This window comes from Apodemus sylvaticus, chromosome 1 (genome assembly GCF_947179515.1).
Source record: "Apodemus sylvaticus chromosome 1, mApoSyl1.1, whole genome shotgun sequence".
In the NCBI taxonomy this organism is placed as follows: domain Eukaryota; kingdom Metazoa; phylum Chordata; class Mammalia; order Rodentia; family Muridae; genus Apodemus; species Apodemus sylvaticus.
The window spans coordinates 45,975,466-45,989,815 of record NC_067472.1 but is presented as its reverse complement, the minus strand read 5'-3'; the positions used below and the strand labels follow the sequence as shown (position 1 = coordinate 45,989,815).

Here is a 14,350-nt window from a genome sequence, read left to right as displayed (position 1 = left end):
GTCTCACAAGCATTGACATTAATCACCATTCCTGGCTCGGTTTGTTTATTCATTTATTTCTCCTGGCTAGCCATTTCTTAGTATATAGCCAGAAAATTCTACCATGTTTAATCATTGATCAAACCTTTTTTTAAATTAATAATTTTATACAAAGAACTCAAGAAGTTAGACCCCAGGGAACCAAATAACCCTATTAAAAATGGGGTACAGATCTAAACAAAGAATTTTCACCTGAAGAAATTCGGATGGCCGAGAGGCACCTTAAGAAGTGCTCAACATCATTAGTCATTAGGGAAATGCAGATCAAAACAACCCTGAGATTTCACCTTACACCAGTCAGAATGGCTAAGGTCAAAAACTCAGGCGACAGCAGGTGTTGGCGAGGATGTGGAGAAAGAGGAACACTCCTTCACTGCTGGTGGGGCTGTAAGATGGTACAACCACTTTGGAAATCAGTCTGGAGGTTCCTCAGAAAACTGGACATGACACTTCCGGAGGACCCTGCTATACCTCTCCTGGGCATATACCCAAAGGATTCCCCGGCATGCAATAAAGACACATACATGCTCCATTATGTTCATAGCAGCCTTATTTATAATAGCCAGAACCTGGAAAGAACCCAGATGTCCCTCAAAGGAGGAATGGATACAGAAAATGTGGTATATTTATACAATTTATATAATTCCATATATATAGAATTGTATATTTATACAATTAGAAACAATGAATTCACAAAATTTTTAGGCAAATGGTTTGATCTGGAAAATATCATCTTAAGTGAGGTAACCCAATCACAAAATAATACACATGGAATGCAATCTCTGATAAGTGGATATTAATTAGCCCGGAAGCTCTGAATACCCAAGGCACAAATCGCATAACAATGACTCCCATGAAGATGTATGTAGAGGGTCCAGATCCTGGAAAGGATTGATGTAGCTTTGGAGGGGAATATAAGGACAGAGAAAATGGAGGGAGGTGATTGGAGAATGGGTGGAGAGAAGAGGGTTTATGGGACATACGGGGAAGCGGGATGTGGGAAGGGGGAAATCATTTGGAATATAAACAAACAATATAAAATATAAAAATATTAAAAAGAAATCTGGAGTTTAAAATAAATAACAACAACAACAACAACAACAACAACAACAACAAAAAACCAAGAACTGCCATAAAAAATAATGATTAAAACTTATGTGGACAAGAAACTGATATCATTTACTTTAAATTCAACCCTAGTAGAATTCTAAAACTTCAAGAATATGCCCAAGAATAGTTCTTACATATGGGAAGGAATCATGAATAGAAATACTAAACATTTGTCTACCATCTTACCATTTTAGAGTACCTCTTTAAATCTAGGTAATATATTAACCTCAGTTCATCATTTAGAAAACACCACCTGCCTCCTGACACAAAAGGGAAATTTTATTCTAAGTGACCCTTACCTTCTTTCAAGAAGCAAGTTTGACTTAGCATATAAAGACATTCCCATCTGCTTCATAAAAAATATTAATAATTTGCTGCTCTTGAATGATAACTATACTTCTAGTTATTTACAAATGTCTACTGTGGTTATTTAACTAGACTTATTAGAACTGCTAAGGTCTATTGTCATGATTAAGCTAAGTAATCCTAGGGGACAAAGGCCCAGTTTTTAATAATGAGAAAGTAAAAAAAAATTCATGGAGCTTGTGAGGGTTTGAATATGCTTGGCCTAGGAAGTAGTATTATTAGGATGTGTTTCCTAGTTGGAGTAGGTGTGGCCTTCTGACAGGAAGTGTGTCACTGTGGGGGTGGGCTTTGAGACTCTCCTCCTAGCTACATGGGAGTTATTCTTCTTCTGTTTGCCTTTGGGACAAGATGCAGAACTCTTAGTTCCTTTTCCAGGACCCTGTGCTTGGACACTACCATGCTTAATGCCTTGATGATAATAGACTGAACATCTGAACCTATAAGCTAGCCCTAATGAAAAGTTTGCCCTTATAAGAGTTGTGTTGGTCATAATGTCTCTACACAGCAGTAAAACCCTAAGACAGAACTGAAACAGAAAATCAGGGTGCAGGAGAATTAAAACTGTATGATAATTTAAGGACTGTAACATTAAAAATAAAACAAAGTTAAAAGAAGTATGCTTTAATTTGCATACTTCCACTTTACAAGTTAGGCTTCCCTATGGTAATTTCATATATGTCTATCATGTACACTGTACACAGGAATAGAAAGTCCATTATGAAATTCATTTACGCACCTGCTCTAAGTCAAGAGAAAGCCATTTATCACTTCCTTCTTCTGCCACTGATATATGGTATTTGCTTTTGTTTTTAATCATATAGAAAGGAATAAATGTCACAATTCTGGTAATGTTAAAACTGCTGAGATCTATAGTGACACCAACCTATAAGCAAAAAATAAAAACTGTTTGAAAACCATTGTACACTTATAAAATTTAAGTATTCAACACATAATTGTAAATGAAAGTTTCTTTAGCACAGAAGAAACTTACTTGGTATTCCATTTTCAGGCCTTTGCATTTAATGGCTCCATGACTACCAACAGTATCAATTGAAAACTGATCAGAAAGCTCACTATCAGTTACCATTAGCTGAACCTAGGGGAGATTTTGAGATAAATTACAATTTATATACCATCTAGCTATGTGGGGTGTGGAAGGTCAAACTCAAAGCATTGCACATTTTAGCCAAAGATATATTAATAATGTAATACATTTTTCTTAACATTAAATGCTTACAGTATCTTCATGGTTAGATATTTCTTTGTATAACTCAGGCTGGATTTAACTTAGCATGTACATACACAGGCCTCAAAAGTCAACATCCTCCTGCCTCTTCAATGCTGGAATTAGCTGTAAATGCTACTGTACCCAGTTATGCTGACCCTTTAACCTCACATATTATTTCTATTTAAATTTCATATTTTATTGTTCAGAGCTCTAAAAACTAAAACCGAATATTTGTTTAAAGAACAAAAGTTAGGAAAAAATGACACATACCTTATTGTTGTTAAAAAAGTGGTTTGGCTGAAAGGAAAAGAGAACTGGTTTTTTATAATTAGGTGGATGTTTTCGGTGGATTCCATCTGCTTTGTACTGTAACATCCGATTAGTTTTATTGACCATCCAATATGGACTATGAAATGCCACAACTGTCTGACCAGTATTGTAAGTCATATGAATAGCAATATCCAAATCACTCTTTTCCATTTCTGTGAGACAGGTAAAGTTGATGAAATTGATGTCTTGTTGATTAGGTTTTATTTGAAATTCACTTTTCCAATCATGATTAAGATAGTCAAGTAATTTTAAGTGTAGCTTGGCTTGGTCCATTTCTACATTACAGATCTGCGATGAATGTCCTTCGCTTAGAGTAAAAACAGTGTTCTCAATACCCTGGAGTAAGAAAAGTAAAACAAAACCCAAACTTGAACATGCTTCTGAAAAACACACTTCCAAATACATTCATTCTGTCAAAATACCACACAAAACTCTTTTTGAAATAACTGTCAGAACAAGTCAGCAGTATTCTTCAATCTGTCAATCTACCCTGGTACTTGATCGACATTTGGGTAATTTTACCTATAAAATGGTCTAGGTAAACTACTATGAACAGCTAAGATTAAATGACATGTGGAAATTCACAGCAAGATGTAACTATAATGCCATAATCAGTAAAAATAAAATAAGCCCTAACTTAAAAAATAACAAAAATGCACATGAACATTGTTAGAATCCAAAAAGAGCAACACGTACCACCTGCCACTTTTAAAAACAGTCCCTCCATCAATCCGTGTTCATGTTGTTTATTATATATGGAAAAATCATTTATCTTCCTCTATGCATACCTTCATTACTTTACTTCTTATCTCTATAACCTTTCTACTCTTTTTCCCAGCTTTCCTACCAATCCAACAGAATTCCTTAGCTCTTAAATCACTTGTTGACCTTTGAGACAGGACAGACTATCTCACAAACAGTGATGGCAGTGCTGGTGTGCTAATGCGCCTAACAAACAGCAGCCACCTACTGACAATACAAGGAGGTAAAGCCTCTATGTACATAACTATTTTATTTTTCCCCATGTCCTAACCAGACAAGTTTTATCACTATTTCCATTTAATACAAATATAAAAAAATATAATCTACTTAAAAACATAAGTCAGTAACTGGTAGAGTTAGGATATAACTCCAAGTCAAGATGGCCAAGTATCAACTACCATTATGGCAATCTGTCACAATAAAAACGTAACCACAGGTAAGCTAATTCCCCTTACTTAAAAATGCATCATGAAACTCTAAACATATTGTAACTCACAGAGTTAAATAAACCTACAGAGAAAAGACAACTGTCAAGAGCTATTTTATTACATTGATAAGTATTTACAAATATATTAGAAAAGAGGAAACCCCTGTTTAATCTAAAATAGACAGTACTTAATTAAAAAACATCTTTATAGGAAATAAAACTTTCTGTAAAACATTATGTAAGTACTACAAAACATTAATTGTATAAGTGTCACTTCAATATCAATGCCCACACTTGTTTTGTAACTCATTATCCATCATATTTAAGCATACAACATCTGAACTTTATATCAAAAGAAAGGACTGAAAAAAAATTTTATGAAATAAGTGGCATCTTTAGAGGGTGATTCTATGCCATTTATTGTATAGGCCTACACACTGTTGTACAAGTTGCATGCCATATTTGTACATAATTATATATACTTCAACAGATTTCTAAGATAAATTAATAAAAATTTTTTCTTTTAAATTATCTTTTTATACTTTAATAGATTTCTAAGATATATTAATAAAAATCTTTTCTTTTAAATTATCTTTTTTGTAAACTTTTTAAATTTGGTTTATTTATTGTGTGTGAAAGACAAAGCTTACATGTATATGAGCACATACTACACCTGTTGTGGAGGTCACAGAAAAACTTTCTGTAGTGGGTTCTCTCCATCATGTGAGTTGTTTGTGAACATTCAACTCAGGTTATCAGGTTTGAAGGTTCTAAATTATCTTTTTAAACATGATATTAAAGTTTCCATTTGGTAAATGCCTGTTTTTAAGTAATGTTGTAACCTTCGTTACAGCTTTAAATCATTTTGCTTAAAACTTTAAATGATTCAAGCTACAAAGCTGAAGACAGGACAAGAATCAGAAGCTGAGAAGTACCTCAATGTAATAAGCAATTTTGTAGGGAAGAAGATTCCGGATGAGGATAGGTGGCCACAAGTGCATTACATATGGTAAGTCCCAGCCATCTTCTGAATACACTGACAGAGAAGTCAAACTATCCTTTTCTGGGACAATATTAATAACAAACGATTTCTTAGATGGGCTTATAGATCTACATTTCTTCTTTAGAAGCTGTCCATCATATTTTATGATTTCTTCAAAGTCAATTCCTTCACATAGTTGGTAGTCCTCATCTTCTGGCTTCAAGGAAAGAGATGATCTGCACCAATAAGCAAATAAAATTTAAAAACATTTTAAATTAGGCCAGGTGGTGGTGGTTTTTGGAGAAGATAGGGGCAGGCAGATCTCTGAGTTTGAGGCCAGAGTAGTGTAGACATAGTCTATAGTTCCAGGGTAACCAGGGCTACACGGGGAGACCCTGACTCCAAAAACAGACAAACAAAATAAACAATTAACAACAAAATCAAACCAAAACAACCCCCATATCAATTCCCCCTAAAAAAACAAAAACAAACCAAAAAAAACTCAACCCACCAACCACCACCACCACCACCACCAAAACCTTAAATTAGAATAAAATGCTATTGCTTGCGACCCTGGATTCCTTCAGTACTGCTGTAATGAGTGCTTTTTTCATGCTTCAGAACTATGCAATAAAATCAAACTTCCAGAGGCTCACCAAGTTATTTTGATTACTACTACTACAAGCTTCAATATACATTCAATATGTGTTTAAATTTCAGCATTTTTGAAGAATATTGTGTGTAGTATGTGCATGTATGTAGGATACATGAGTTTACATGTGGAGTGTGTGGTCCGTGTATGTGAGGGTGCATGCATTTGCATGTGGAAATCAGGGTCTCCCATTCCATTTGGAGCTCTGGTTTGGCTGGACTGGCTGCCCACAAGCCAGAGAGTCGCCTCCCGGTGTCTCAGTGCTGTGATTACAGACACGCTGCCACACACAGCCTTTACATGACTCTCAAAAGTTCGCTTCTTAGTACTTTACCTATTGACTAATCTCCTCAGCCCTAAGTGTAACATTCTAAAACTAAGCTACATCTAAGAATCATTTTTAAGACGTATCTTTTTATGTATATGTAATTTTTAGTTAGCTAATTATTTAACTAATCATTTTCCACAGTGTTGGGGATAAAACTGCACTTCTTTGCTTCTAAACTAATCCTGTCTATCTTTCATCTGTATATCTAGTTATGGTTCTAACTATCTCTTATGGATAAGCTGTCAAAACAATCTTTATCTCTAAGTATTTATATAACATCTAGCCATAAAAGTTTCAGTATCGTCTCTATATTTCTATATTACATGTAACACTACTGTGACCTGACTCAATGGGACACTGAACCTTCTGCCCTGTTGTCCTTTCTTGTGACTTCCAGCTACTACTGCTCTGGAGTTAGAGGTGATATTTAAATATGCTCTTCTGATCCACATGCTAATGTCGAAACAGTTTATTTTGCCTTTTCTACATATATTATCCTCTAACTTTTAATCTACTTTACATTCTGCTTTCTAGTATTACATAAAATTTAAATCCCCTCAAATGAAGGCCAGCAAACTCATACAGTTTGTCAAAGCATTTGTTTATTTCATTATGTATTTATATTAAGCTCTGTGGAACAAGATTGAAGCCATAGCCCTGGACGGCCTGAAAGCCCTGTTCACCCCAAGTTACCCCCACGCTTATGTAAGATTCTTGGCTCAAGTTCCAAGTTTTAGAATTATAGGCCTGAGACAAGATTCCTGGAGAGCAAAAAACTTATAGGGCCTATTAAGTACAACGAGAAGATACAACTGAGAATACAAGAGTGTGTATGTTCCAACAGTTTACTGTGCTTTCCAAAATGGTAAGCTATAGTGCTGAATGCTACAGAGGTTTTATCCTCCAGTTAAAATTCAATCTTTAAAAACATTATTATGGTATAAAAATATACAATGTTAAGTCTTAATTTACCATAATTTATTTTTTTGAAAACAACATTTACATGAAGTTTAATTACTTTAAATATTTAAGATTACATTACAATTCTATTCCCAAACAATAGACACATATAAATGATACTGTTTTCTAAAGCAATTTTAAAACTTACATTATAAAAACTTTGAAAAGTAAATGTCATTTCAGTTTATAAATGTAGAAACCATATCCTGTTACTTTAGACATTTTAAAACACATGAACATGTGAATATGTAAAAACTGTATTAATAAGTATTCATAATATGCAGATTAAGATGCAATAATTTTTACATTTGAGCAGACACCTAGGTACCTTGAAATCAAAACTAGATGAGATATCTAAGAGTATAGATAATCAAAGTTTGATAATTCAAAAATATCTATAATGAATCTGAAACTAAAAATTCTCTAAAGTAGTTTAGAGTTAAGTAAAAAGATAAAGGACTCACCGGTAAGATGCTAATGGTATGTTAAATTCATTTTCAGGTGAAGCAGTTCCCAATAAACTATCTCCTTCAAAAACGGAAATTGGGATTGAAAAATGATTCTTAATCTGGAAAATAGCAAAATATATTTACTATTCATATAAGAAAAGATATTTTAAAAATATGTCTATCTATGTATCAACATAGAACTTATCAGGCACTATTCAGTTTGGTCATATAAATTAGAAGAAGCAAACATACAATTATTTATCTTTTGAATATGAAAATGAAATTATCCAGTGTTCTACTGTCTAGAATAACTTTAAGGTAGCCAGCATGCCACCACAGGCAAGGGAGGAAGGGGCATGGCGGCTCCCTAGCTGCGGAGCTCCTTGTCACTGATGGCTGCCTGGGAAGGGAGAGCCACCTTTTCTCACAAGCGCCATCCCTGGTGGGTTGTCCATGCTCTATTGCATGGCCCTATACAGCCGCACATTAAGGGCAGCACTACTCTCATTCATTGTGCTACTGGGGAAAAAAAAACCAACAGAAAAGGCATGAAGCTGGGAAAGGGATTTTAGAGGAGAGTGTTTACGGAGCATTTGGAGGCAGGGTGTGGGATAGAAATGGTAAAAATATGTTTTATATAGGTATGAAATTATCAAAGAATAAACAAAACATTAAAACAATAATATTATAGCTTATTTTGGCTTACAACATGCAGGCATATATATATTTCTTATGTACACAATTCAAGTTAATTAAAGAAAAGGAGTGACTGTTACAACAAAAAAGCCTGTATGAATATAGAAGGGGTATGTGTATGCAACAGAGGGCATAACAGGAGCTGAGGGAGAACAGAGGTAAGAGTTACAATAACTGAAATGTACTTTATGAATATGAAACTGTCAAGGAATCTTCTCAATACAAGTGTATACACACACACAATATTATAATAATCTATATTCTGAATTATAGTAATGGATAATCAAAATAAAAAATTAATAATAAAAAGCCCATATTTTTTAAAAAAGGAAAACACAATAGTTAAAAGAACTTAGAAAAAAATTACAGTGAAATGCCATGATTTATTACTCAGAGTCTGAGAGTGATTATAAAAGTATGGAATTGGTATAATAATAAACAGATTAATGAAAAACAGTGCAGAAATAAATCACCAATAGATAAAGCCAGTTGTAATCTAAAGAAAAAAGATCATCTGGGTTGGAGCAATTGGAAAATCAAATGGAAGCTCTGAGCCTCAAATCTCACCTCTATATATACAAAGACTCACTCAAAATGTAAATGTGGTATTCTCCACATTCCAGATCTACTTCTCAGGAGTACTGCAGCTACATATACAGCTAAGTGAAAATGCCAAATTCTGTTCTTTATTATGCCTGTATTAAATTTTAAGACCATATAACTACATTGAGTTAAATGGATATGTAGGAAGAGAAAGTATGGACACAATGAAGTTTTTAAGAGAATTAAATACATTCATTACCTTAATGACTATGAAGGTTTCTAAGTGTATCTTTACATCAAAATCTTATATCTCAATAAGTCTATAATTTCACTGATAGTTTTACTATTAAAATATAAACATGCTATAAAGACTAAGCACAATATGATGAAGACTCTGATAAAATCCTTAATACCTTGTACACTGCAGCTCTATGAACAATGGTGCTGTCCCACTGCTCACATCAGTCACAGGGTGGGGACTGATGATGAGTCATACCACTGGCTATGTCTCTGCAACAGTGTATAAGCTTTTAGCAATGATTTACTTGAATATTTCTCTTTCTATTTTTCTGAAACAGGGTTTCTTATATCCAAGGCAGGCACAAAACTGACTGAGCAAAGAAGGATGATCCCTCGTGCCTTCACTGCTGGCTGCTGGGATTACAAAGGTATGCCAGTACAGGTATGTGTGGTGCTAGGATCAACTCAGGGCTCCCTACAGGCAAGGCTGACATTCTAGCAACTGAGCTACATCCTGGCCCACTTCAAACATATGCATACAAAGAGCCTCTAATCAATGTTTTTACTTCATACCTGCACTGGTGAGCGGATTGTCACCTTCTTACTTCCTTCAACTGTGTCAATTTGACAGATGATAGATCTTTCGACCCCAGATTCTCTGTGTCTTACGGTGTACAGACGGCGTCCCACTTTTGTTAAAGGGATCTTGTCAGCAACAGAGTGGTTAGCAGGTGCTAAATTAAATACAGATACTCTATAGTTAATTAGAATTCACTATATAATACTTTTAAATGTATGTTAAGTACCAGATGATTATCTACTAAATAAAAAATTCTTTGAATATAATCAACATTAGGGGATTATTTTAAGAAGTCCCCTATTTTGAGAATATTCACCTTAATCCTTCAAAGCATTTTACCAAAATCCCAACTAAGAAAATTTCTCACTTAGAGATTTAAGCTAAAACCATGACAATTAAGAAAACAAATAGTAATGACAGGAATGGTTATAGAATTCAACAGTACTTATTGCTAGTTTGCTGTCATAATAACCACTGTCTCATGAGACTAGAGACAGCAAGGCAAGGTTAGTTTTCCACTTTAATTTTCTAACTTTGTCACTTTTAAGATACAACTTAGATTAAAGAAAATGTCACATACAAATGTCCATATTATATTGGAAGTGAAATTATTTAATTTGTGTAATTTGAGTCCCCACTCTTAAAATTAATTCTCACAGACAGGTAAAAGTAATAAGAACATATCATAGACAATGTTCCAGTAACGCCCATCAGTAAACACTACTTCCTGATGAGAATAACTGTGCTTTAGTAGCTTTCTGTGTCTAGTTAGCTTTTCAGATGGCACCCATTCAAATACTGCCCTCAGTATCTTACTGAAATGCTAGAGAATCAGAGTAGTATGGGTAAGAAAAGATGCTTTTATAGCAATTAGAGAAATTACATACTTTTTTATTTCAAATTAAAATAAAAAATTGTGGAAAGCAGAAATGACTTCCATATTAAAAGGCAAAATATTAAGATTTTAAAGGGGCTAGAGTGATAACTCAGTAGTTACAAGTACTTATTGCTCTCACAGAAAACCTGGGTTCAATTCCCAGCATCAAAATGGTAGCTCACAGTCACCCATAACCCATTTCAGGGAATGAAATATGCACGTGGTGTTCTCATTGTGTTTGTATTCAAACATTTAAAAATTCATTCACTTTTGTAAAATGCATATTTAGTCATAACAAACACAGTGAAACATTTGACACACACATCAATAAGGAAAAGCTAATTGAGATCTAGCATTTATCATCCTTAGCCTGAAAGGATAGAAAATAATACAGCCTAACTCTAATGACCCCAAGAAATCAGCAGTTTAAAATGCTATCTCGTTTTGTTAGAAACTAGGTAAAAGGTCACAGTCCAGAGCACGCCCTTTAAGAGCTAGACAAAAAGGCCTTAAATAGGGTAACTGGAAATGGGCTAAGCTTATCTTGCTTCTGTAAACTTACGCCATTACCCCTAAAAGCAGGAGTTCACGCAGCTGTAGACATTATAGAAAACTAATTGGTTCACTAAGCGCAGGCTCCGATAATTTAAACTGATTGGCCTAAAAACTATGGAGTGGTACAAATCAATTGGCTCGCATTTCGCGGGTTCTCCATGCTAAGAAATGACTGGTTTGTGATTCAAGGGCTTTGTCGTAAACTTATAAAAGCTGTCTCAATTCGGCACTCGGGGTCCATAGTCCTCTAACCCTGCGTGGTGCACAGCTATGGAACGCAGACTTCTGGAATAAAGAAATCCTCATGCTATTGCATAGAGACCGTTTCTCGCGAGTGATTTGGGTGTCGCCTTCCGGGGTGTGGGGTGCTGGGGCACCCTCGGTTTTTGGGGTCTTACAAGCCAATGTTCTAATAATACCATGCTCTGGACAATGTTGGAAACTGAAATACCAAGATTTAGTGACCAAATAAATCAACCTACTGGAGAGGACAATAATGTCCCTTTGGTGGTCTGAATGGCATCGTCCTGGTCAGTTCTGGCATTTGAATACATGGTTCCTACTTAGCAGTGCTGTTTAAGAACTATTAGGAGGTGTGGCCTTCTGGAGGAAGTACATCACTCTCATTTTGGTATTTTTTGCAGTTCAAGATGTGAATGTTCCCTTGTTATTGCAATCCCATGCCTGCTGCCTTCACTCTGCCATTAGAGACTCTAACCCTCTAGAACCATAGGGTCAAACAAAGTCTTTCTGCTGTTGGCACGGTGGCCAAGTGAAGTCTGTAAACACGATATTTTACAGACAGAGGCAAAAGAAAAAATGTCTGCTGGGAATAACGGGCCTCTCTGTATATTTAAAAGCTGATACTCTCACTTGGCAATTTTCTAAACTCTATTTCCTTATAGCCGGGACATGGTATAACCAAGCAAATAAAGAGATGTAAGAATCCATCTTACAGTAAAAAATTTCTGCTTTGCTTTGCTCCAATTACTTATGTTATTACAGTAGAAAAGACATTCCAGAAACTTTAGTCACAGGTTCTTTTCTGCTTTTCAGTCATTTCCTTTCAGGGCAGGTGGATTCCAAACAATAGGCCAGACTAAGGATATTTACATCTGAAAAATCTTCTGAGGTCCCTGCCATACATATGAGTATTGGGCAAGGTAGAAAGAATTTACATTTGAGTTGATACCTAGTCCCATGGCTACTACCTTCCCCCACAAGTTAATCCAGTTCTGCCTTTAACTCTTGATTTTGATTACCGACAGCCTAACTCAGGCCCACCTAAATAGCAAGGGAAGTTTATGAGGAACTGATTTTTGTTTTACAGGCCTCACACAGGGAGCCCTTAAGAAAAACAACCTTTCTTAGCTTATCCAGGTGTGATTCAGGATACAGTTTATACTTAATACTCAAGAAGACTCAATTGAATCTGAGAGAGAGAGTAGAGAGGTAGTAGATAACTTGTACTCAGAGAGGCAATAGATACTCCTTAGAGAGAGACTCAGAAGAGGAATGAGTTAGTTAATTCATCAAGCTAAGGGCTAGAGACTGGATCGGATCCAGCTAATCGCCCAGGGCCTAGGGCGGCTCAGGGCTGAGGCTAGGGACTACAAGGAACTGACCACCAGGGGCCTCGGAGGGCCTACGATGGCCCTAGACATGGCACAGAGAAGAATGCAACCGACAGACTAGGCAGAAGTACTCTTCAAAGACAGAGCAAGCCAGACAGCCTCCCAAGCTCTACAATGTCGCCATTTTCGCCAGGAGGCTAGGCACGAGGATCATCCTTCTTCAGCTCCCGAGCCAACATGACATTGAGACCAAGATGAAGAAGCAGTTTAGCCACATGGGCCCTGGACTTTGGGTAAACACCCTGTAATGCCTGAGAAAGCCTGGCTAGCCTTTTACAGATGTATGTGATGCTTAATTTGAGATGTTAACTTGACTGGACTTTGAGAGATACCTGAAAATACATTCAGATTTCAAACCAACTCTGTAGTCATGTCAGTTTGTAATTTCCGCCGGGCCTGTGTCTTCCTGGACCAAAGAATCCTGGTTATCCTGCAACAGACCCATGGTCTGTAACATGCTGTTACTTGCTTAGGGCACACTGTTTTATCTCACTAATAGAAAAGTAACTAATATAGTTCCCAACGTATTTGAAAACCTTGTTATAAAAAACTACTAAGGTACTACAAATGAGTAAAATGCTTTTGGAATAACTTTACAAAGCCCCAGAAGGAAGAGCCTCACTTACTCAGGAGGATGAAATAATGTTACAAAGCCCCGGAAGGCAGCGCCTCACTTACTCAGGAGGATGAAGAAGAGCTTGCTGCTTAGGCTGGTCATTGCGTTGAAATGATCATTGTCCTTAGTTCGTACATAATCCATACTCAAACTCTCATCATTTTTCAGTTCATATGATTTTGCCAAAGGAACATTGAGTACGTTAAAAGAGTCACTTGGTGAAACAGAGACAGTAAGTCCAAGAGAATTTAAAATCATAAATGGTGCTAGATCTCTTAGGAAGACAGCTGAAGATCCAGTAGCAGCTTCAGTAAATGCCTAACAGGGAAATTTGGGAGGAAATGACATATGGGCCAAGTATATGAGATTAATATCTAGATAAATAACTTATCATTTAAGGGTCAATGTGAAATATTTCAATATTTAAAGTTTCAAATATTTGCTTTTTCTTACCTCAACTAAATTATTTAACATCACAAGGCCACATTTGGATAAAGTAATGTTTAATTGGTCTTTAGAATAAAAACTTATGGCAGTCTTATATTCTGGTACTTTGTAGTTTTCTTCTTCACTATCAGACTCAACAATGGCCTCTTTTGCTTTCTTTTTCATCTAAAAGGATAAAAATTAAAACTAGACAAAGAATTGTTTTTAGGAGTATAAAATAACTTATCTGTAAAGTAAAAACAAATATCATTAGAGAGTTATGGACCCCATGGGTTATATTGCCTGATGAAATTTCTTGGACATGGCAAGTATTGTCACAAAGCTGACAAAAGGAAATACTAAAGGAACATAAATTCTATACAATAAATTTGATAATTTAGAAGAAAGAAAAACTTTGAAAGTAAGTATATATATAATCTTCAGGTAAATCAAAAGCATATTCTTGAAAATAGTCAAGGGGACAGTTTAGTGCATTGGTAACAGAAACAGAACTAGGGACTAACCCAGTCACCCAAAGGTAGCAAAGCAA

General features: G+C 35.6%; 1 protein-coding gene across 3 annotated transcripts in view; it reads right to left on the bottom strand.

Annotated features, from left to right (window-relative positions):
• Positions 1-14,350, bottom strand: part of Vps13a (vacuolar protein sorting 13 homolog A) — a 172,800-nt gene that overhangs the window by 52,974 nt on the left and 105,476 nt on the right. For all 3 annotated transcript variants that reach the window (XM_052188728.1, XM_052188738.1, XM_052188745.1), the window contains exons 43-50: positions 13,828-13,986; positions 13,437-13,692; positions 9,686-9,846; positions 7,649-7,752; positions 5,198-5,480; positions 3,014-3,409; positions 2,507-2,611; positions 2,252-2,398 (exon numbers count right to left, since the gene is read on the bottom strand). In XM_052188728.1, coding sequence (XP_052044688.1) covers positions 2,252-2,398; positions 2,507-2,611; positions 3,014-3,409; positions 5,198-5,480; positions 7,649-7,752; positions 9,686-9,846; positions 13,437-13,692; positions 13,828-13,986 — 1,611 coding nt within the window. The remainder of the gene's footprint in view (positions 1-2,251; positions 2,399-2,506; positions 2,612-3,013; positions 3,410-5,197; positions 5,481-7,648; positions 7,753-9,685; positions 9,847-13,436; positions 13,693-13,827; positions 13,987-14,350) is intronic.